The sequence below is a fragment of the Primulina huaijiensis genome, chromosome 2 (assembly GCF_012295235.1).
Source record: "Primulina huaijiensis isolate GDHJ02 chromosome 2, ASM1229523v2, whole genome shotgun sequence".
Classification (NCBI taxonomy): Eukaryota; Viridiplantae; Streptophyta; class Magnoliopsida; order Lamiales; family Gesneriaceae; genus Primulina; species Primulina huaijiensis.
Genome location: NC_133307.1, coordinates 27,240,683 through 27,262,988, shown reverse-complemented (window position 1 = coordinate 27,262,988; position 22,306 = coordinate 27,240,683). Strand labels below are relative to the sequence as shown.

At 35.2% G+C, this 22,306-nt stretch overlaps 3 protein-coding genes and 2 long non-coding RNA genes across 7 annotated transcripts; 3 read left to right on the top strand and 2 right to left on the bottom strand.

Moving 5' to 3' along the window:
• Positions 1-3,557: 3,557 nt before the first annotated feature.
• LOC140971185 (BTB/POZ domain-containing protein At5g03250-like) lies at positions 3,558-5,853 on the bottom strand. The gene is made up of 4 exons (XM_073433302.1): positions 5,726-5,853; positions 5,566-5,635; positions 4,253-5,464; positions 3,558-4,164 (listed from the first exon to the last, which is right to left on the bottom strand). Exons 1-4 carry the CDS (start codon positions 5,785-5,787, stop codon positions 3,640-3,642), a joined length of 1,869 nt encoding a protein of 622 aa, XP_073289403.1. The 5' UTR covers positions 5,788-5,853; the 3' UTR covers positions 3,558-3,639.
• A 3,908-nt stretch (positions 5,854-9,761) lies between these two features.
• LOC140971184 (gamma-tocopherol methyltransferase, chloroplastic) lies at positions 9,762-12,685 on the top strand. Of its 2 annotated transcripts, none has more exons than XM_073433301.1 (6): positions 9,762-10,290; positions 11,020-11,189; positions 11,320-11,424; positions 11,523-11,726; positions 12,263-12,365; positions 12,458-12,685. In XM_073433301.1, the coding sequence occupies exons 1-6, from the start codon at positions 9,912-9,914 to the stop codon at positions 12,562-12,564; spliced, it is 1,068 nt and encodes a 355-aa protein (XP_073289402.1). In that variant the 5' UTR covers positions 9,762-9,911; the 3' UTR covers positions 12,565-12,685. The 2 variants fall into 2 exon arrangements, with proteins under 2 accessions (XP_073289402.1, XP_073289401.1); XM_073433300.1 differs by having other exon boundaries at positions 9,766-10,290; positions 11,008-11,189.
• Positions 12,686-14,871: 2,186 nt separating this feature from the next.
• LOC140971183 (uncharacterized) lies at positions 14,872-16,205 on the top strand. The gene is made up of 3 exons (XR_012174259.1): positions 14,872-14,984; positions 15,164-15,392; positions 16,066-16,205. It is a non-coding gene; the product is annotated as an uncharacterized lncRNA (long non-coding RNA).
• On the bottom strand, positions 15,678-18,048 carry LOC140971180 (putative serine/threonine-protein kinase). Of its 2 annotated transcripts, XM_073433299.1 has the most exons (5): positions 17,641-18,045; positions 17,328-17,544; positions 16,820-17,057; positions 16,548-16,698; positions 15,678-16,429 (listed from the first exon to the last, which is right to left on the bottom strand). In XM_073433299.1, exons 1-5 carry the CDS (start codon positions 17,860-17,862, stop codon positions 16,112-16,114), a joined length of 1,146 nt encoding a protein of 381 aa, XP_073289400.1. In that variant the 5' UTR covers positions 17,863-18,045; the 3' UTR covers positions 15,678-16,111. The 2 variants fall into 2 exon arrangements, with proteins under 2 accessions (XP_073289400.1, XP_073289399.1); XM_073433298.1 differs by having other exon boundaries at positions 17,328-18,048.
• On the top strand, positions 16,292-16,981 carry LOC140971181 (uncharacterized). The gene is made up of 2 exons (XR_012174258.1): positions 16,292-16,438; positions 16,581-16,981. It is a non-coding gene; the product is annotated as an uncharacterized lncRNA (long non-coding RNA).
• Positions 18,049-22,306: the final 4,258 nt, after the last annotated feature.

Genomic DNA, 22,306 nt, shown 5'->3' with positions numbered 1-22,306 from the left:
GCCTTTGGACGTAAATGTCCATTTGGCAAAGAATCGTGGAGAACCAGTTTCCCAATTGGAATACTCCAGAATTATTGGAAGCCTTATGTACATCACTAATTGTACTAGACCGGACATCGCTTGTGCGGTTAACAAGTTAAGTCGGTTTACAAGTAATCCTAGTGATGCACATTGGAAGGCATTGACAAGGGTGCTTAGATATTTAAAGCACACCTCAGAATATGGACTAAATTACACAAGGTATCCCGCAGTACTTGAAGGATACTGTGATGCAAATTGGATTTCTGACACCAATGACTCCAAATCCACCAGCGGCTATGTATTTAGCATTGGTGGGGGAGCAGTCTCTTGGAGGTCATCGAAACAAACTTGCATTGCTAGATCTACTATGGAATCGGAGTTCATAGCGCTAGATAAAGCTGCAGAAGAAGCTGAGTGGCTTCGCAACTTTCTAGAGGACATTCCGTGTTGGACAAGTCCAGTGCCAGCAATCATGATACATTGCGACAGTCAGTCAGCAATTGCAAGGGCACAAAACAGTATGTACAATGGCAAGTCTCGACATATTCGTCGAAGACATAATACTGTGCGACAGTTGATCTCTAATGGAGTTATATCTGTTGATTATATTAAATCAAAGGATAACTTAGCGGATCCGCTTACAAAAGCATTAAATAGAGATCAAATGTACTGTCTGTCAAGAGGAATGGTTTTAAAACCTACCAAATAAAGTTTTCATAATGGCAACCCAACATTGTTGATTGGAGATCCCAAGATCTTGGTTCAATGGGACAACTAAATTATGAGAACTTGAGGAATCACTCCTCATTCCTAAGACGATGAGTGAAGTTGCCTACAAAGGTAGTGAGGTTAAGTATTGTACTTTTAATGATTCCGTAGCTTGCAAAAGCGGGGTAAGTAGGATACCCTTTTACAAGGAGATCACCTATGTACGTGTGAGGACGGGCCGCCTCGATGAAACACGTATGAAGCCAAGATGTGTTCCATGGCCAAAACGGACACAACCGATAAAACAAAATGGAAATGGAAGAAAGGTTATCATGTGGGTACAGTTGTCTGGGTTTACATGAACCGCCAAGAAGTTCAAGACATCACGTTCACTTCGTGGCCTAGTAAATCTGATTGTATTCCACTAGGGAAGGTTCAAAGCCAAAAGCCACCTCTCCTGATGTGATAATTTTTCGTATATACTCTTTCTTATGCATCACGAGCATTCATGCATTAATTTCATTCATGTGGGGGATTTTCGTTTGATCAGAACTGTTAACCATAGACAAAGTTCATTCATCTCCGTGCAAAAGATCTTTTAAAAACATAAAACAGGCTGCAATGTTTTATGGGACAAAACTTGAAGTTCTGAAAATCTACTCTCTTCAAGAAGTATTCTATGAAGCTCGATTATCTGTTCATCTAAAGAGAAAATTTCCTCGCATAGAACACAAGTGCTTCAGCTATATTTTCTGGCCTCATTCCTCCTGCTTCAACAGCTTGTTGAAAGATCTCGGCCTGAGATATGTAATAGTACATATCCTATTCCGTAAAACTGTAACCATTGCTCTCCATTCATTACACCGTGTTATGAAGAGAAGAAAAAAGGGAATAAACACATCTGGAGGAGCACAAAAAGGGAGAAAAACAAGCCATTCCAAGAAAATCCAACGGTTACACCAGCACTTTAGTTAGTTTTTTGTATAGGATGTAAAAAAGGAAGGGAACTTGATTGAAATGGTATTCATTCGGTTAAAGTAATAAGAACTTCTCTGAAACTCGCTCTAAATTTTTGAGTCTCTTCTTCTCCATTTCTTGAGGAGGCTAGCTACCTCGAATCAGCTACCTGACACACCGACTTCGGACCCAGACAACCTTCATCGCCAATGAGTTTATGCATCTCCATACCATGTGAAGCTCCTCTGCATGAGGCAAAACTTCTTCACAGGTTCCAAGAGCATTTAACGTGTCGGTACAATTGCCAAAAACTTTGACAAGAAACACCTCCGTCGGACTTTTTCGAGCCGACTCGAAAAGCTCACAGACATGCTCGGTTCGTTTACACTAGAGTTACTAATTAATTTAATTGTTATTTCTTAAATATGTGTAATGTACTGATCATAGGCAGAACTTGTACAATATTTGATATACTTTTTTCGTCACATATTTCCATTATTTTCATGTTATGCTATAAATTAAAACCTAAAGGGAAAAAAATAACGGAAAGATGGAAACTCATGGTTAGTGTATTTTTAGGATAGTTTTTTGTTTTATGATTAATATTTTATAATAATGTAAAACTGATATTTCTTAATTGAAGTACATAAGTTGCATTTGGATTTATGCATTTAAAACTAAGGTATCAGTAATTATTAAAAATCCATTAGTTTGTTTGGGTAAATCAATTAGAAGAAAGTCTGAATCTTCTAGTTGAAATGCAACCTCGTATAATATGTTTGTCAAGGTACACTGAATTGGTTCCAAGTTCCATTCCACACACTAAATTGAACATCATAATATTTAAAGATATTGCACATATATATGGAATTTATCGTATTCATGTTCAATTGATTCCCACGGAACCTTCATGGTCATATATAATTCTTTTGAAAAGGCTATTTGATGCATTCATTCGGAAAACATAACAAAAGGAATTCCATGTCGTTCGCGTAGGAGTAAAATCTTGAATGAAATAACCTCGTATGAATCAATATTCGATTGATTGGTCCAGAAATTGCAATAGAAAAGAAATAAGAGAGGTTTGTGATGATTTTTCAACTTTCCATATATAGAAAAGAAATAGAAAGAGATAGACTAAAAACTACATCTTTATGTCAATGACACCAAACTGGTATTAAATGAATGGAATTGGGATATGGATGGAATATAATGAAATATAGTCACTTTGAGGTTCCCTCTGAAATGAGGCATAAAAATTCACAAGCTAAAATCGCGCATCTTGATTGCTTAGATTTGCATCGCCGGTGTTTCTAAGAGTACATTCCTTGCCATGAAAGATTCACTTCGAAAGTGAGCGGGGATATGGAGCAGCTTGGCTAGTCCCGAATACTGTATTCCCAGGTACAATGAATGGATTTGCAGCAAGAAGAGGGCTAACTTGAAGTACTCTTCATATTCTTCCTATCCTGAAATTCGACTGTCTTCCTATCTAATATTCCTTCACAATGTTTAACTTTACTTCCATGCTGTACCTACTAAATGCATTATGTAATTCAGTTCTCATTTAATGTCAACTACTCTATCATAATTCTCCAGCATGAACAAAGAATGTTTTATAAAATCATAGACTAAGTTAAAAGGAATGAGCATCATATTACAGCAGTAGAATAACTATATTTTGAATCGATTAGACCAGATAAACCGCATAGAACGATGGAGATAATCATTGTTTCTTAACACGATTGACATTGGATGTGTGTAGATATGACAGCTACATGAATGTAACAGTGAAAAGTAACCACATTTTGCTGTGATAAATTTAGCAGCAAATGAAAACAAATTGGGAAGTAAAGTTATGAGAGAGAAAAATTCGGTAAACCAAAATATGTGTTGATAATGTCGCTGATAAACAAGAAAGAACAAACAAACTTGGCGGATAGCATTCAAACGTTAACATCCTGGACCCTTGTTTTCGGCATGATTATTAGCATGATACTGATCCTCCTTCACAAATGGTGGTTCCGCCTTAATGCTGCAATGCTTGGACGACTTCGAATTGCATGGATGAGATCTTCTCTTGCAAAAAAAGCTCCAACCTCTCTTTGCCCTAACCAGCTTGTGAAACTCTTCCCGCATGCTTTGGCACTCCTTCTCAAGATCAGAAATGCGTTCCTTCATATCTTCCGCACATGATACTCTGCCGCGGGAGACAACCCTTTGGTGGCAACCGCCGTTCTTGGATGCTGAGACAACAGAACTTGGGTTCTGAGAGTTCTCAAGATTGTCCGAAACAAAGAACCAGCCAGAAATTGACGTCCTTAACCTCAGTTGTTCGAAGAACAAGACTTGAACGATCACTCGAAGGGGCAGCCTCTCATTTTGCGCAGCATGAGTGCTAGCCTCCAATGAAAGTTTTTGGCAATTCATCAGTCGGCAGATTTGCTCTCTTTCTGAGTCCGTCAGCCAAGGATGTGCCTGATCATTATACTTATCTAGTAAGTACACTGTACACAGAGGGAACAAATATTTGTAACTTGAAAGAAGGGATGCAGAAACATATTACCTTAAGATATATGTCGATGGCACGATAAATACCATCAGAAATCGGTCTGGCATAATCAGGAACTGCGGCAGCAAGGGATTGAAACTTCTGGAGCTTCAAATTAACATCTGGTGCCACATCGGCCAAATATGCATCCACGAGATTAGCCACCATCGTAATCGACGCCAAAGAATGAGTCCCGTCCATTATCTGACTTTCTTCAACAATACATGGAGAAGCAGAAGCTGAAGCCTGTTCCATTGACATGAAATGACCAAGAATCCTACTAAAACAGTCCATATCATACATGGTTTCCACGGAATAGCCCATATTCGGTATCAATAGATCTTCGAGTGCCGCTTGGTCTAGTTGCAAACCTACTCTTCTCTCCAGATTTTCTCGGCAAGATGGACTCGATTGCAAGACCATAGCTGTGTGGAGCAGCCTAAGAAGGAATCTAGTATGTACGACTCCTTTCTGATTTGGAAGTAACTCCACTATCTCTTCAAGCAGTGTCCTTTGATCTGCCTCAGAAGGGACAGAGATCGTCGAGCCCGAGTTCAAGTTCTTGAAGCTCGATTGCCTGTTCATCTGAGGAACATATTTTTTCGCATAGAACACAATAGCTCCGGCTATATTTTCGGGCCTCATTCCTCCTGCTTCAACAGCTTGGATCAACCGTTTATAAAGATGCAAACTCAGAAAAGAAACATCCTCGTACCACCAATCATCACTCATGGGCTGAGGCTTTGTGCTAGTACATATCCCATTCCACAATACCGTACCTGTCGCTTTCCCGGCCTCACTACACCCAGCGGCTGGCCAATTGAACAACTTCGGATCTGCACAAGCCTTCATCGCCAACGAGTTTATGCATCTCGATACAATGTGAAGCTCCTCTGCATGAGGTAAAACTTCTTCACATGTTTCAAGAGCGTTTATCGTGTCGGTCCAACTGCCAAAAACCTCGACAAGAAACGCCTCCGTCTGTGCAATGAGATTCCCATCCCCGTACTCTTCATTCATTTGAAGATACTCGGCTGCACACCGGAGAGACACCACATTCATCGACGTGAGTTCTATTTTAACACCGTAGCAAAATTTCGCTACTAGCTCAAAAGCTTTAGCGCCTCCAGGTAGCTGAGTAAGTTGAAAGAGACAGGTAGAACTATCGGCACTCGTTAGTTCTCCGATAAGCTTCTCGAGTAGCGCACTTCGCGACAACAGAGGAAACTGTAAGATATGAAATATCAATACAAGACTTCACAACAAAAATTAAAGAAACTGAATTGGTAAAAATCAAGAATACTAAAAATTCAGAGATACACACGCACCTTGTGAAGATGAAAGGACATCTCCCCGACTTCGACCGTAACATCGCTTTGGAGACCAGATGTGCAATGCCTGAATTTGACATATGTCATCAATCAATACAGAAACATAAGACAGAGAAGATATACAACTCCAGCAATATTTTTTTTTCTTTGTGATTACCATGTTTGGCCATCGCGATGAAATGCTTCCGATTTAGAGCCCAGCAGCTTCATGCACGCCATTGATTCTGGATCAATCTCTAAGAAACACCGGAGGGAATAAGATAAATATGCCAAAACAAATGAAGAGGGTTTGGTTTTATCTGGGGTTGGCCGAGTCTTTGGGATAAAGTGAAGAAGAGTTATCCAACTGTCTTCACTCGCCTTCATTTTCTCTATAGTGTAGATTCAGTCTTTGGTTACTGGATTAGGTCTAAGGCTACGTTTGGAAACATGCAAAATTGCATGATAAACAAAATCGAAACCATGATGATCAAACTTACGCGCGCGCGTGCGCGCGTGTGTAAGTACAAAAGTTTGTTGGTAAACGGAGTTAATATATATCATTTATCTATATTAGTGTACTGGTTTAATTAATTATACTTTTTGTATTTTCCTATATATTTATCCATCGTCATCACCAATCTCCATTCTTGTGATTTTTCTTCCAACCCTTGAATTTATTCCTATTTAACATATGAATTGAATTGGGCAGAAATTTGTGTGAGACGGTCTCACGGGTCGTATTTTGTGAGACAGGTCTCTTATTTGGATAATCAATGAAAAAATATTACTTCTTATGCTAAGAGTATTATTTTTTATTGTGAATATCGGTAGGGTTGACCCGTCTCACAAATAAAGATTCGTGAGACCGTCTCACAGGAGACCTATTCATTAAATTGATATTAGCAGATATGGTAGAAACAAAAGATTCAGCTACATAAAAGAACAAAAATACCATATAAAATCCAAAGTAATAATCAATAAGTCCAAGTGTGGGTAAATCCATCATAAGATATCTGACACATGATTATTATTTAGTCTTTAGACAAAAATATTAACTTGTAAGTGATACTTTTTGTGTAGTAATATAATATTGACAACTAATCAAATCGAACAATTAGTTTATCTTTGGACCAACTAATTGACACATGGAAACCATAGAATTGTCATCAATTCATTACCACATATGTTTATATAATCAGGTCAAATATTAATCTGCAATTAGTACTACTTCTTTCTAACATTTGCTTTGAAGCTCAATTTTTTCTCAAGAAACTCTACTTCCAAAAAATAAATTAATCTTGGCTCGAGTCCGATATATATATATGATGAAAATCCAACTACATGTGTCAGATTCTATTTATTTGTTCGAATTTAATGATCCATCTTTATGATCTCAAGTTCGTGAGTTTGTTTAATTTTAATAAATTTATAAAATGTCGTAAATTAAAACAACTCAAAAAATTGACGAACCGACTCGATTGTTTTTGCAACCGGAGATTGTGTCACGGCATTAAGTTACATCCATGTGGAAAGTGTATGTTTTGAACGGACGTGAGGGAGTGAATTTCTTGAACTCCTCGATTTTGTTGCATAATTGTATGCCAACATTTAAGTGGTAAACCTTGTTAAAAAAATATCCTCCATTCCTTTGATCATTTCATCCACTCCAAAATTTTGCCCACTTACAACAAAATATGTACCTTTCAATTCATCAAACACCCCATATTTCACTCTACATCACACTTCCCAAATTCAACCCCCCTCTATAAATTGCTCATTCTCTCAAAAATGCAATACAATTTGAAAACCCTAATTTTCATTGACAATAAAATTTCGCTAGCATTCATTTTTCGAATACTTTCTCATCTCTCTTTCTTCCAAGAGTAAGGAGGAAAGAGAGCCTCAATTCATCCCAACAATTCGTTACTTGCTCTTACTTACTTGATGCATGTCTATTCAGATACTTGCTTTTTTTCCGAAAAAAATGGCGAAGAACACTACTTCAAAGTTAAATTCTTGGATGACAGTAGCTCCACCTTGTGTCATATATCCCTTAAAGGCCTCCAATACACCAGAATTAGAGACGATTATGGAGGATATCGACGAGGAAGAAGCCAATGGAACGTAACATCTTGACCTATATATGTGTAGTTAGTTATATTTGATAGTGTTTTTTATGACGATGGAACAAAGCACGGCTTCCATTTGGTGTGCACTGGGTTAACCACTGAGCCAACGCAGTACCTTCACTACAAAAGAAACGGGGATTTGTAACCGAATTAGAGACCGAGAGTAGTTTCTAATATTATTTTTATAGCTCGATTTTTATTTTAGTCACAAATTGGAGGCCGAATTTTTATTTAGGTCTCTAAGTTGAGACCAACGTATTGTGTCTGTCTCTAATTTGAGACTGAAATATGAAAGTGGTCTCTAATAAAACCTAAATATTTTTAAATTCTCCACTAGTATTCCTCAACCATCGCTCCAATAATCTCTCCAAACCTAAAAACTTGCTGCGCTTTCAACTTTTCCAACACCATCGGCGCTTGTCGGCCGTCTACTGTCGCCGTCGACTACAACAGCGTCTTCCACAGCTCCTCCATTCTCTGATTAGAGGTCATTTTCTAAATTTTAGGATTTTATTCCTCCTTTTTTGAGTTCTTTCCGGAGAAATTGACACAAAAGTTCTTGTAATGAAAATCCTTATTCACGTTGCTGTTTCCACAAATATATAAAGGCCAGAGCAAGGGATCACCGAAAAAAAGAAAATTATATTTCACAGGGAATTTTTGAAAAAAAAAAAATCTCTCCTTTATTTAGGACAAAAACCTGTTGGGGGATGTTGAGAGGATAAATAATGTCATAAATTACATTCCATGAGAAGAATCTGTAGGGAGCATCTGATGAAACCACAATGAAAACAAATAGCAGAGAATACAGTGCTGCTAATTTTAGCACCGTTTTCTTCTTTTTGAATATTTAGTACCCAACCACAACTACCAGCAATGGGGGACTAGATGTTTTTTTTTTTTTGGGGGGTGGGGGGGGGGGGGGGGGGGGNTTCAGACTGCAGGTGTGGAAAAAATCGAAGTCCAATTTGAGGAGCAAGTAAAAAGGCCGTGCGGCTATCAAGAAGTGGGGTGTAATACATATTGGAGAGATCGTTTTTTTCTTTTGTTAGTAAAGTATAATGGGAAAAAGTAAATTATTTAGAGCATTTTCAAGAGACAACCTGTGGGAAAATGAGCATGTAAGTTTCATCAAATGAAAAATATGAAAAAATTTACATGTAATTTTTCTTAAATCTTATTATCGGTGTTCAAAATATCATAACGAGATTCCTTGATCCTACCTTGGAACAACCCTTTTTGGATTCAAAACCGAATAATAAGATTTAATGATATTGGTGCAACAATTTTGAAGAGGAAGACGTCATGATTTGGTTCATTTTTTGGGGTACGACTTATTTTCAAAATAGAAATAAAATGCAATCAAATTGCTTTTGGATTGGATGTATTGGAAGGCGGCATGATTCAGCTACTTTGGCTGAACTAAAATTTACTCTTGAACACTAGTATTTCTGGATAAACATATTAACAAGTGATTAAGGAAATAAGGGTAATGGAAAAGTTAATGAGGCTGTCTTAGCCGACCATTTTCTTGTCTAATTTGAGTCAAGGAATGCAAATTAGGACAAATCATGTGTATTAGTTTAATACTGCTCAACTTTTAATATTTCATAATTCAAATATCATTAAAATAATTAGAATTTATCTGATATCAGCAACCCGACAAATTATTACATGACATGATGCATGGCTACAATAAAAAAAAAATATTTCTTTCACAAAATAATTAAAACCAAATATATGCCACAATCTTCTAGACTATACTGGAAGATTTATTTTCCGAAAATGTAATAACGCATTGATACCTTTTGACGTGTGGGCTGTGGTGCCGTTACATTATTAATAATAATAACAATAAAGCAAAAGTCATTAAAAAAAATTTACATTTTGGTAAAAAAAAAAAATCTGTTTTTTTCTCTGAGTTATCAATTTTAAATTGTGTATTATACTTTATATATTATTTATTGAATTGTTACTTAAATTTTCATATTCATAATTTAAATATATATAGAAATGATATAAACTCTTGTCGGGTTTCTAAATTTGCGCGCTTTCCAATCCTCTGATGATTTATAATTACAAAATGTGAAGAAATTGTTGTACCATTATCCTTTCCTACGAATACGGTTTTCCCATCTCCTATTATCGGGGAGATCCATAACCAATCATTATCTCATCTTCTCCGAAATTGCTTTTTCGTTAGATTTTGAATTTTAATCAGAGACCTTGAAAATGGGTAGCTGTGCAGAGTGCAGCACGTGGGTGTATGGCGGGCAGCTGACGAATGGTTGCCCACCAGTGTACACGAGCAGCTCCCATATAGTGGTCCTGAAATTCGCGGGGCTAGTTGGTCACAATAGGAAGATATCATCGCTGAAGATTGGCGGCAGGAGGCGGAGAAGAATGATCGTGAACGCGGCGGCGGCGACGGAGAAGCTGCAGAATGGGATAGCGGAGTTGTACGACGAATCTTCGGGAATCTGGGAGGACATATGGGGGGACCACATGCACCACGGATTCTACGACCCGGGATCCGATGTCTCGGAATCGGACCACCGGTTGGCTCAAATCCGGATGATCGAGGAGTCGCTGCGCTTCGCCTCAGTTTCGGGTCAGTAGAGCAATTTGGTATAAACATAATGTGTGAAAGAATGGCACAATGTATTAATTTGCATATTTTGAACGTTCATTGAAATATATATGAATTTTCACTAATTTATTTTGACTGAGGAGAATCTTTTTTTTTATTTGGTCCAAGAATGATCTTTTAATATGATTGATAAAATAAAATACAAATATATCATCATATTTTAATTTAATCCAAATTCAAGTTGTATTTTTCACATCACACCATCTTATCACTGCACTATACACATTTGATTGAATATTTACGTAAATAATTATATATATATATATTATATATAAATCGAGTTTTTTCACATTTTAGATCAAGTTTGGATGGAACTTTTCATATTTGAGTTGAGCATGGGTTGAATTTTTAATATTTGAGTCGATTTTTTCATATTTGGGTCGATTTTTTCACATTTGAATTAGAGTTTTCATATTTGGGTCAAGTTTTACACATTTGTGTGGAGTTTTGAGTTAGAGTTTTATGTCTGAGTTGAGTTTGAGGTGGAGTTTTTATATTGATTATTTTAAGTTTTTTTTATGAACAAAATAGTAAAATTGGGATGGTTTCTTGTTTTCCATTTAGGAATTAATTGACTCCAAATTACCTCATTTCCCCTATTTTGAGCTTATGTTCACTTTCTTGGCTAGCGTTTCATTGATTTATCTGTACTTGGTGGGGTGGTGGGAAAATTTGCAGATGATTCAGCAGATAATTCATTGCAAAAACCAAGAAAAATTGTTGATGTGGGATGTGGAATAGGAGGCAGTTCAAGGTACTTGGCAAGAAAATATGAGGCCGAATGCCTAGGCATCACCCTTAGCCCTGTGCAGGCACAGAGGGCTCAAGCACTTGCGGCTGCTCAAGGATTAGTTGGCAAGGCACATAAAGCATTTCAATTTTCTCAGTACCTTCTTTAGGAATTTGTGTAGAATTTCAAGCTATGAAAGAACATGTTTAATTTTGATAGAGCTCCTTGTGATCAATAAACAAGGAAAAAAATTATTTCAGGTTTCATTTCAAGTTGCGGATGCGTTGAATCAGCCATTTCCAGATGGCAAATTCGATTTGGTTTGGTCCATGGAGAGTGGGGAACATATGCCCGACAAAGCAAAGGTTCTTTCTGTTCTTTTTGACCATCTGTTTTACTGCAGATTCGGGTATTTCCCATTTATAAGTGACTGATTTGTTTGTGATTTTGCTATGGTGCGTAGTTCGTTAATGAGCTTGCTCGGGTGGCTGCCCCTGGAGGAACCATAATCATAATCACATGGTGTCATAGGGATCTGTCTCCTTCCGAAGAATCCCTGACTCCACAGGAGACTGCACTACTAAACAAGATATGTGATGCTTACTACCTCCCGGCATGGTTCTCTATTGCTGATTACATAAAATTACTTCAATCCCTCTCCCTCGAGGTGATCTCCAGTCCTCCCTTAATGAGCCACGTTATTCTTGTCACGAGAAATTTAATTTCAGCTTTTGATCTATCAGCATATATACTAGGAATAATAGTCTATGATCTTCTGAGTTCGTCTATTTTTTGATTTGGTCATGTAAGTCTTCAAATTTAAGATTTTATTGTTTAAGTTGGGTTGTATTTTGGTTTTTGGCTCTTTTTTGATGGAGTGTTGACGTGTCACCTGACATATCAATGTTTCTCGACGTCACAACAGTATTTTCCTTTGCTTACCAAAAGTTTGAACCTTCTCCCCTTGACTCTGATAATATGATAAAATTGTCTGTCCCATGTTCGAGCTCTTGGAGCTGACACAGTCAATAGTTTTATATTCTGACATGGCTATTGAATGAAGAAGTTCGGCTCTGCCGCTTAAAAAGTAAAATAGTTGATTATTCAAGAAAACTGGGCTAAACTTTGATTTTTTATGCATGTATATTTCAATTTGACAGGTAAGATACGCCCTAAATCTTGATTCTTGAAACTTATTTGCAGGATATTAAGGCTGCAGACTGGTCTGAGTTTGTTGCTCCATTCTGGCCAGCGGTGATAAGATCAGCATTGACATGGAGAGGCATCACTTCTTTGTTAAGAAGTGGTAACTCAAAAATTTATTCTCATTCTGGATCCAATAACTATGCATTTGTTGTGTCTTAATCTGCAAAAGTTTCGTGCCTATCTTCTTGACAGGGTGGAAGACGATGAAGGGAGCGTTGGCCATGCCGTTGATGGTGGAAGGATACAAGAAGGGCCTGATCAAATTCGCCATTATCACTTGTCGAAAACCGGCATCATAAGAGCAATATAACAAGATCTTTGCTACCTTCACCACTATTTGCACTGAAAAATTAATAATAATCTTTATTATTTAAAGAGAAAATTACAATATTAGTCCTTAAACCGGCACGGTTTTGGTTTTAGTAATATACTTTGTCAATGTTTGGTTTTCCTCTAATAAATTGGGATTTTTTTTTTAAGTCCTTTTTCGGCCAAAACCATTAGATCCACCCAATATTGGTTATTTGGCATTAATGCTATCTAACACGGTTCATGTGACGAGAATAAAACATGTATTATACACATTAAAAATATATCTAAGCAAAAAAAAAGAGAAACGAAAAGCTTTTTACCTCTCATTTTTTAAAAACTTGGTATCGTTTTGACTTTTTTTTTGTTTAGATTTATTGTAATATGTGTAATATAGGTTAATTCTCGCAACATTAGCTATGTCGAAGATCGTCAATAACAAATAAACAATATCGGATGATTAATTTACTTATGTCGAAAAAAGGACCAAAACCTGAAAAAATTAAGTTACTATATTAAAATCAACCATTATTAAGTTATAAAACTAAAACTTAAAACATACAATTTCCAGCATACAAACTAAAATTACAATTTTTTCTTATTTAAACATTAACGTTTGTTTATAAAGAGTAGTTGCAATTTTATAGTCATGAAGCTATGATTCAGTGGGTAATAGACTGAATCTGGTTCATTAACCGATGGTTTCCAGATTGGAACCAACGTCTTGAAGGGTTGGGCTTCCCCAACCCAGAATCGTAAGTGACAGACCGATTTCCAGAACTAGTGGTTTCGGCTCCAGATACAATTTTGGTTCCGAACCTTGAACCAATTGCCCCGTGAACCGGATCGTTGACCTTAGTGTGATTCTGGTCAGATTCTCTTCAGCATTGAACTAAAGATGCTTATCATACTAGATCAATTCGGAACCGGTCCGAATTAATCTGATTCAATATGGAGCTTGTTTGATCGCTTTTGGATCGAACCGGATCCGGCATCAATATCAAATCAGATTGAATTGCTTGCAAATAGACCATCCGAAAGCATTTTAATCCAATATGGTTGCATCTGATCTGATATTATATTTAGTTTTCTATTACTTTGTTTCATAAATAACCTTTTTAATATATATAATGGTTGGGAAAAAAAAATATTGAATTCAATTATGTTTTAGTCCAGTTTAATTCTCTTCGGTTTTGGATTGAGATATCCAATCCCGTAAACTACAGACCTTGTATCCTGAGCCCGTCTGATTTGGCCTTGGTTACCTCTAGAAAACAAGAATCCCGATGTCTCCCATACAAAAACTTCCGAATCAGACACATACAAAGGGGAAAGGAACATTGCTTTTGAGCGCTGGATAAGAATCCAAATAAGGTCACGCATAAGTTTCCAACAAGAAGTACGAAATGTTTTGGTTTCACGTGAACATATTATAATTAAAATTGCTTCTTTGGTTATGAATTTACCAAAAAAGATGAACACACACACACACACACACACACACACTAATATAATTGGAAGTGTAAAAAACCAAATAATCATTATGTAAGTTGACCTGCATAAGTTTGGGTTCATTAATTAATCAAAATTTGATCTTTTTAGCAAAAAATTGGTTTTTTTTTTTTACATATTTAGTACCATTTTTGTCCAACTACTGAAAAGGCTTCGAATATTGATGAAATTATTCAACTCGCAGACATGTCCGTCTAAATTTGAAAATCCTGAGAAAATATTATTAAATGTGTAAAAATGAACTAAATCTATTGCACCAAGATCGTATTTAACCAATCGGATGATGAAAATTCCTTATAATAAGCTGACTTATAATCTTATCGTACCAATTTTAAAATTTTCCTATTGAAAGAACTCCAAAGATACAATAAATATTTGAAAGGGAAGTATAGAAGGTCAAGGCCATTATTGGATATGAAATATGAGGAAGAGGAAATGACAAAATTTCAAAAGGTATCCAAGTCAAAAGTTTAATTATCGTTATCATGAAAATCATCAACATTGTTTAATGCATAGTATATTTAATTTCATGTTTACGACTAAGCCCATAGCCTTAAATGACTATTAATTTGATATGGATTGATGTCAACTTCCTATGTGCGTAGAATATAAACATGATCTATCGTTTACATTCTTGTAACATTAATATATTTAAAAATGCATTATTATGATAAATAAAAAAATCGTATCAAATTCAAGGTATCTACTATCACCTACTCCATTTCGTACATTATAGTAATAATAAGCTCATTCTATGTTACATCGGGAGTGATATTCTTGGTTCATTTTTTACACAAACTATCCTATAGTAATACCCCTTAATTCCCAGTATCAGTCATAGCTGAAGTTCTGCCTTTTTAGGCTTCTTCGGTTATATTTTTAATGGAAACATCAAAAGGTATGTTTTGGGATTAAAATATGGAAAGTTGGCCAATCGCCCCCCTCGTCTAAAGTTGAAATTCTGGCTCCGTTCCTGATTGGTTGTTCCATAAACCATGATTAAGATGCTATAAAGGAATTTTTGACGATTTTTTGATATTTAACGACCCGAAATTCAATCGAAAAATAAAATATTAGAGCATCCGCGGGTGGAGCTTCCTTGTTAGTGATGGGGCCTTTTGGTGCCTACATTGTGATAAAAGATGGAACAAGAAATGATGGTTACAGGTGAAGTGAATTAGCTTTATACATTGCTGCCAACTCAAAAGCTTCTTGTTTTTCTTTTTGACAGGAAAAGTGACTGATAAGGAAAAATTCATATGGGCCCTAATTTTTATGCTTTTTATTCCAACACCTATATCTCCGGGTAACCATTTTCATTTATCTATATTGATACATTTCCTATAGTCCTATCTCATTAAAATTGTCAAGTATAAGCTAGTTCGGATTTGATTCATGGAGTGGTCTTTGTATATTTTGACGACTGAATTATCCGTTCACGTATGAAGTTACCAAGTTCGCTGTGCCTGGCTCCTTGTATGCCATTCGTGGAGTCCATCGAAGGGCGGTGGCCTTTGCGAATGGCTTGCCAGGAGCTATGCAAGCGTTGTTAGTAATTTTCACGTATATTTTCTTCTTGTTGTCTTTTTATAGAGTTTGAGTTAGATTTTTCTTTGAACTGTGCAATACAAAAATAGGAACCATTCACTAGTTCTTATTGAGGGTAAAGTTCAAGCGATAGGAGTAACTAGTTGATCGTGTTATTTTGTGTAGTTATCTGTGTAGAACAACAATTGAAAAATGATGACTTTGAGCTCTACTGTTATATGATCTTGATCCGGTACGATATCTTGAATTCGTTCGTAGAGATGAGTTGCTTTGATCTTAGGAACCGTGAGGAAGAGCTTTTAGAAGAATGCATATAATGTTTCTATACGAATTTCTACTCAGAAAAATATTATAGTCAACGGTTAAAGAACTCAAACAACACATTGGAAAACCTTATGTACCTCAATACCTATCCTAATTTACATTGCCAGAATCTTCAGCTCCAAGATTATGCTGGTGCGTCTAAGAAACCGAGCATCATCGTGCTGCAAAACTCCCTGTACTGATGGATGCTGATGAAGAAGAAGAAGAAGAATGTGACGAATGTTTCTGCTGTATCTTAACATCCATAAGATCAGCTATGCGCCCAGGCCGTGATATCTCGATGTTTTCAGTATCAGTCTCGTTTTTCAACATCTTGATAGCAGTGGACATGGTAGGCCTGAGCCTGGTAGTCTCTTGCACACAAAGCAACCCAACTTTCAAAAACCGAACCGCTTCTTTTTCGGGGAAATCTCCGTTTAACACCGAATCCACCAACTCTACAAGGTTCTTGGCATTATGCAGTTCCCATGCCTGCAACAGGTATATATGTATACATAAATATGTGTGCGAAAAAGAGACTCATTTACTCAGTTTCTGCTAAGGATTATAGTTCGTAGTATAGGATTGAATTTTGATTATGTCTTGGTACCTTGTCTACTAGATACTGCTCCTCATGTTGCAGGTGGTAATCCACAACAGGATGGCCACTGACTATTTCCAGCAGCAGTACTCCAAAGCTATAAACGTCGGATTTTCGGGTAAGACGACCACTGTGGGCATATTCTGGTGATAGATACCCTCTTTTTACAGATTCCACAAAAAAAAAAAAAAGGAACCCGTCAGCAACAAAACTCGAATAAGTAATCGAATCTGATTCAAGAAGAAACATCCCAATAGTATCTAATTTCAGTTCCTACTCACAATGTGCCAGCAACACGGGTACTAATGTGCGATATGTCGTCCCTAAACAGCCGAGCCAAGCCGAAATCCGCGAGTTTTGGTGTGAAATTCTGATCGAGAAGTATATTACTGCCCTTGATATCCCGATGCACAATATGAGGATTAATTACTTCGTGCAGGTAACATAGTCCTTCCGCAGTACCTAAGGTAACACGTTTTCTCAATTCCCATGTAAATTTCACCCTGTTCTTCTCACTCCCTATTCATCAAGAGAACATAGATGAATGAACCTCATCTGAGTTGATACAAGTCCCAATTCCACAAAACGAATTAAGAACGAAGCGATAGGAGTTCCACATATATACTAGGATAATACATACATATATACACGTGCAAAAATTCTATGCGCATATCAAGCATTTGACATAAGAGGATTTAGCAATGATTCGAAAACACAGGTATATATATAGATTATCACCACATCTCATGTTCATCCCCAGAAAACAGCGGAAGGGATACGACTTTATACCGAGAAATGTATGGTTGAGGCTGTTATTTTCCATATAATCATACACCAGAAGCCTTTGAGCTCCATCTACACAACACCCTTTGAGAGTAACAAGATTCTCATGTCTTAAATCAGACAATGCAGTTATCTCAGATACAAACTCCCTCTCCCCACGCATTGATTCCACTTCCACTGACAAAACCTTAACGGCCACGAACTTGTCACCTATAAGCCGCCCCTGTAGATTTTCACACAGTTGACTTTGAGGATTCACCACGTACAAGACTGGGAAACGATAGTAATATTCGACATCATTGTTAATATTTATTATTACCTTGTAAACTGAACCGAACCCACCTTGCCCAATCTTGTTCTTGAATCCCCGAGTGGCAGCTTTGAGTTCATTGTAAGAAAACACACGGAGATTTGGGCTTCGGATTGTTTGACTTCGAACAACTTGCTCTTCTTCTTCTTTATCATCTTCTCCATTACAATTCATTACCAAAAGAGGAGCTGGATGAAAACAATCCCAAAAAGAGGAAACGAGCTGTTTCATGCTTCGATTGTTTTTTTTTCCCTTCTTATGTTGATTTTTTTGCCGAGACTTCTGTAAAGCTTGGTCTTGATTTGTGGATTTTCTTGATGGGATTGTGATTATAATAAGATTTTAATATTATCGATATGAATTATGTAAAAGATGATCGGACCATTGAGGGTGGGAGGAGAGTAGGGATAAAGATGGAATATGGATAGTTTATTTTTATCGTAGATTTATAGGCAACACCCGTTGAATTTGACTTTAAGATGGAAAATTCGAGAATCTATATTCATACGTGGAAACAATATTTTCGAATTTCAAATAGGTTATTTTGTATTATTAACATTAAAATATGAGTTTATTAACTATTACGAAATTATAATCTGTGTATATTAAATTTTATAGCAAAAACTTGTGTGAGACGATCTCACGGGTCGTATTTTGTGAGACAGATCTCTTATTTGGGCAATCCATGAAAAAGTATTACTTTTTATCGTAAATATCGGTAGGATTGATTCGTATCACAGATAAAGATTCGTGAGACCGTCTCACAAAAGACCTACTCTGAATCTCTATATTGATGTATTTATATTGCACGTGCATGTTCGCCAATGATGTAATTTCTTACATCTCTGCTCATGTCTTGATTAAGCGGCAACATCGTCCAATATCATTTACTTGGCCATGTTATTTGTCTCATCGACTGTCACAACTAAGAACATAAATATTTTCATCTTATTATTCGACCGCAATATAAATATTTTTCAAAATTAAATATTATTATATTTAAAATTTGTATTTACAATTCGAAAGTGTAGTTCTGAAAAAAATTTCATACCCTATTATGGATCCCGTCCAGATTTTAAGGATATTTTGGCATAAATTAATTAATTGTATTTGAATACATTTACGATTTGAGTATCCTATAGTTTTTATTGCTTCTTATTTCCCTCTCCTCCTATTTTTATTTTTTTTAGTTGGTCTTGCTTTTAAATTAATGAATTTTAGTCAAAAAAAGTTTTAGAATGATTGGGTCTAAGTGAGAATTCGAGGCAAAAGAATTTATGAAAATACTGAATGGAGACACGAGGTTGGTGGAACGGAATACTTTTTCTAACTAAAGAAAAATCGAGGGAAAATTGATTTTTCCCCCTTTATATTTGCTCTTAATTTCCTATGTTAGTTCAAAATTAAATTTTATTTATGTATCTGTTAATTTTGACAAATTTGGTCTTTTGAATTGTATTTTTAGTCTTTCTTCCATAAAAGTGTTTCGTGCGCCAGATTAGCTCCACAGTACTTCCACGTTAGCTTCGTGCAGAATACGGACTAAAATAAAATAAAAAACAAACAAAAGATAATATGTTAAAACTGAAAATTGATAATATATATGGGGAACTAAAATCGTAAAAATACAAACATAAATAACCAAATTTGCAATTTTCCTAAAATTAGAATCAAACTTTACTTAACTATTTTCCTTCCCTTAATTTTATCCATCAGAGTCTAGAAAAATATTTCCTATTTTAGCACATGCTGGTGTTTTGGGATAAATGATAAGTATATTATAATATTGTTATTGTTATGATCGATGGAAGTATTTAGATAAAATGAATATATATAATATATATATATATATATAAAATGAATATATATAATATATATATATATATAAAATGAATATATATAATATATATATATATATATATATAATGTGCACACTTATGTGAGCACCGATGATGTGTCACTCACCCATTGAATGTGATGAAATATAAAAAAATTGTGTATCCCATGGGTGAGTGACACCTCATCGGTGTTCACATAGGTGTGTACGGTAGGCAGTGGCGGAGCCAGGAATCTGGCGTTACCCGGGCTAGAATTTTAAACTCTGACATCTTTTAATATTTTAAATTGATCTACCCGGACTAATATCAAATTTATCCAAAATTATACATGAATTTACATATAAATTTTTTAAAAAAATTTGGACCACCCGGGCTAAAGCCCAGGTAGAAGGACATGTACATCCGCCCCTGACGGTAGGTGTGTAGCATATCAAAATCGACTCTCATTATAGGTTTCATTAATTGTTTTTTAAAAAATATTCTGATCAAACAATAAAAGTACATAAAAAACAAGAATAAAATAAAATCTGAAAAGAAAAAAAACAGAATAAGGTAAATTTTATTTAAAAAAACGCAAAACATAAAAATTATCCTATCAAATTAAATAAATATGAAAAATATTTTATATTTACTTTATAAAAAAAAAATGAACTCTAAATGCATGCAGTAAGTTGTCCAATATATTGGTACTAATTAATGACTTTTAAAATATACCAGTTTTTAATTATACAGAACAGTAGACAAAATAATTTGTAAATTCGTGTTGGAGTTGAAGTTAGTAAACAAAACCATCGACATTTACTATTAAATAATAATCATAGTGCTAATAATTATTATGATAAACGTCAAAAATAGCGTCAAGACTGGGTCAGATATTTTAAATTATTTGAAAATTTCAAATTTTAATAATTCACAAATAATGGGCTGTCAATATTGGAGAGCAGCCTGCAAAAATAGAATAATTAAAAAGAAAATATGAGAGTTAAATATCAAGGTTTTTGTTTGATTTTGGAATATATATATACACTTTTGATATATTATATATCTATCGTGTATATTTATCTGTGTATCGATGAAGATTTACGCATCTATTGGATATTATAAATAAAAAAATTGTATATTAAATACTAGGCCAAATCTCCTCATTGTGGAGTTGAGTAATTCAATTTGACTATTAGAAATCTTTTATCTTTATATCATCTAACTCGATCATCAAAAAGTTCTAACGTTTTGTTCGTGAAACGGTTTAAAATCCATTATGTTCTTTATTTGGGTTTACCGGAGCAACACCTACGCAGCAGGATCTAGCATTCCAGTGTTGGCAGAATCTTCCTAAATTCACCAAGAGACTTTTGAAGGCCCTATTGGGGGAAACTGCCAAAATGGCAGTTCATCCTCCCCTCACCTGGATGGGCCATAGGAGAGAGGGAAGCAATTGAAATCAATGGCGCACCACCCATCAACCTTAGGCAATGAACAACTTTTCAATCATACATATCTTTATTATTGGAAATATTTGATAAATATTCAATGATAAGTCATGTCTAGGTACATTCCTGTGATTTATTTGAAGATCCTTTATATATATATTCATTTTGGTAAGGATTTGATCATACTATTTTGAGTAGAATATCACGTGTTTTAAGGAAATCTTTCTGATTGTTTAAGTAGGATTGATGAATGTGATGAGAAATGTACCCATGTGGACATTACCTTCATGATAAGATGTATGGCCAAGATTTGCCTATGCATATATAGGACTCACTTTTTTTTTTGAAATTATATGTGTGGCAAGATCTTACCCATTGAAATGAAGTGAGGGTAGTGCCCACATAGGTAGGATCTCATCTACCAGAAAGGGGCTCTTAATTTGTCGCAATAAACTGCTGAAACAAGTTTCTGTACTTTATATTCAATTGGATTTCAAAGCAGTATCAATATAAACCCAAAGAAATAAGTTTCTTTGACTTGAATTTAATGAATACTTCTCATATAATTATGTTATAAGGAAATTTAAACGTATTGGTTATGATTTTAATTGAGAAATACATAGTTAACTATCTTTATATATTGTGAAAATTTAATTAATATTGTTGATATCAAGATGGTAAAGACAAATATTATTTAAGTAGTTATGAATATTTTAGTCTTATTATTTGATCGAATTATATATTATTGTTTTTTATTATGTGTCTTTAACTCAACATATTTAGCGTAAGATGGAGCAATTATCGATTTATAACAAATATTTTAAATCATATAATATTTTGAGTGACATGTTTCGATTGTTTTTCCAACATTTACAATAATTACTTGCCAGGAATCTCCATGCTTTCACGAGATAATAATTATTTTCCAAAATTTAGTTTTGAAAAATGTTCTTTGAGAAGAAGATTTTGAAAGCGCTCAATTATTTGAGATTCCCAACTATTAAAGTCCAATTCGGCTCAATAACGTTCAAATAAAGGCGCGATCCATGTATTTCATTAAAAATTAATAATACAACTGGTTCGAATATTTATTTTAATAATTTTTTGAAGAAGATACATATCTAGACAAGTAAATTGATCCATTCAATGATTATCGATCGAATTAAAACAAATAATCCTTATTTGTACTAAAAAAAATTTATGACATGACAACCCGCAATCGCTATTTTCGGTGCACACTGAGTAAACTTTTGGAATAACGCAATAGTTTGCAAACTATATTAGTCGACTAAACCACACCGGGTAAGCCCTATGTGACAAACTCATCAGAAAAGATTTTAGGAGAAATCGAACTCCTGATCATTAATAAAAAAAACTTATCTACTCTATTAATTCGAACAACATATA

Coding starts and splice junctions, on each gene's coding strand:
- LOC140971185 (XM_073433302.1), bottom strand. CDS start 5,787: ATGGCGTGCATGAAGCTGCTGGGCTCTAAATCGGAAGCATTTCATCGC. Junction 5,636..5,725: donor CATCGCGATGGCCAAACATG/GTAATCACAAAG, acceptor TGTCAAATTCAG/GCATTGCACATCTGGTCTCC. Junction 5,465..5,565: donor TGTCCTTTCATCTTCACAAG/GTGCGTGTGTAT, acceptor CATATCTTACAG/TTTCCTCTGTTGTCGCGAAG.
- LOC140971184 (XM_073433300.1), top strand. CDS start 9,912: ATGGGTAGCTGTGCAGAGTGCAGCACGTGGGTGTATGGCGGGCAGCTG. Junction 11,727..12,262: donor TTCAATCCCTCTCCCTCGAG/GTGATCTCCAGT, acceptor ACTTATTTGCAG/GATATTAAGGCTGCAGACTG. Junction 12,366..12,457: donor CACTTCTTTGTTAAGAAGTG/GTAACTCAAAAA, acceptor TCTTCTTGACAG/GGTGGAAGACGATGAAGGGA.
- LOC140971180 (XM_073433298.1), bottom strand. CDS start 17,862: ATGAAACAGCTCGTTTCCTCTTTTTGGGATTGTTTTCATCCAGCTCCT. Junction 16,699..16,819: donor ACCCGTGTTGCTGGCACATT/GTGAGTAGGAAC, acceptor ATCTGTAAAAAG/AGGGTATCTATCACCAGAAT. Junction 16,430..16,547: donor AGCAGTATCTAGTAGACAAG/GTACCAAGACAT, acceptor TACCTGTTGCAG/GCATGGGAACTGCATAATGC.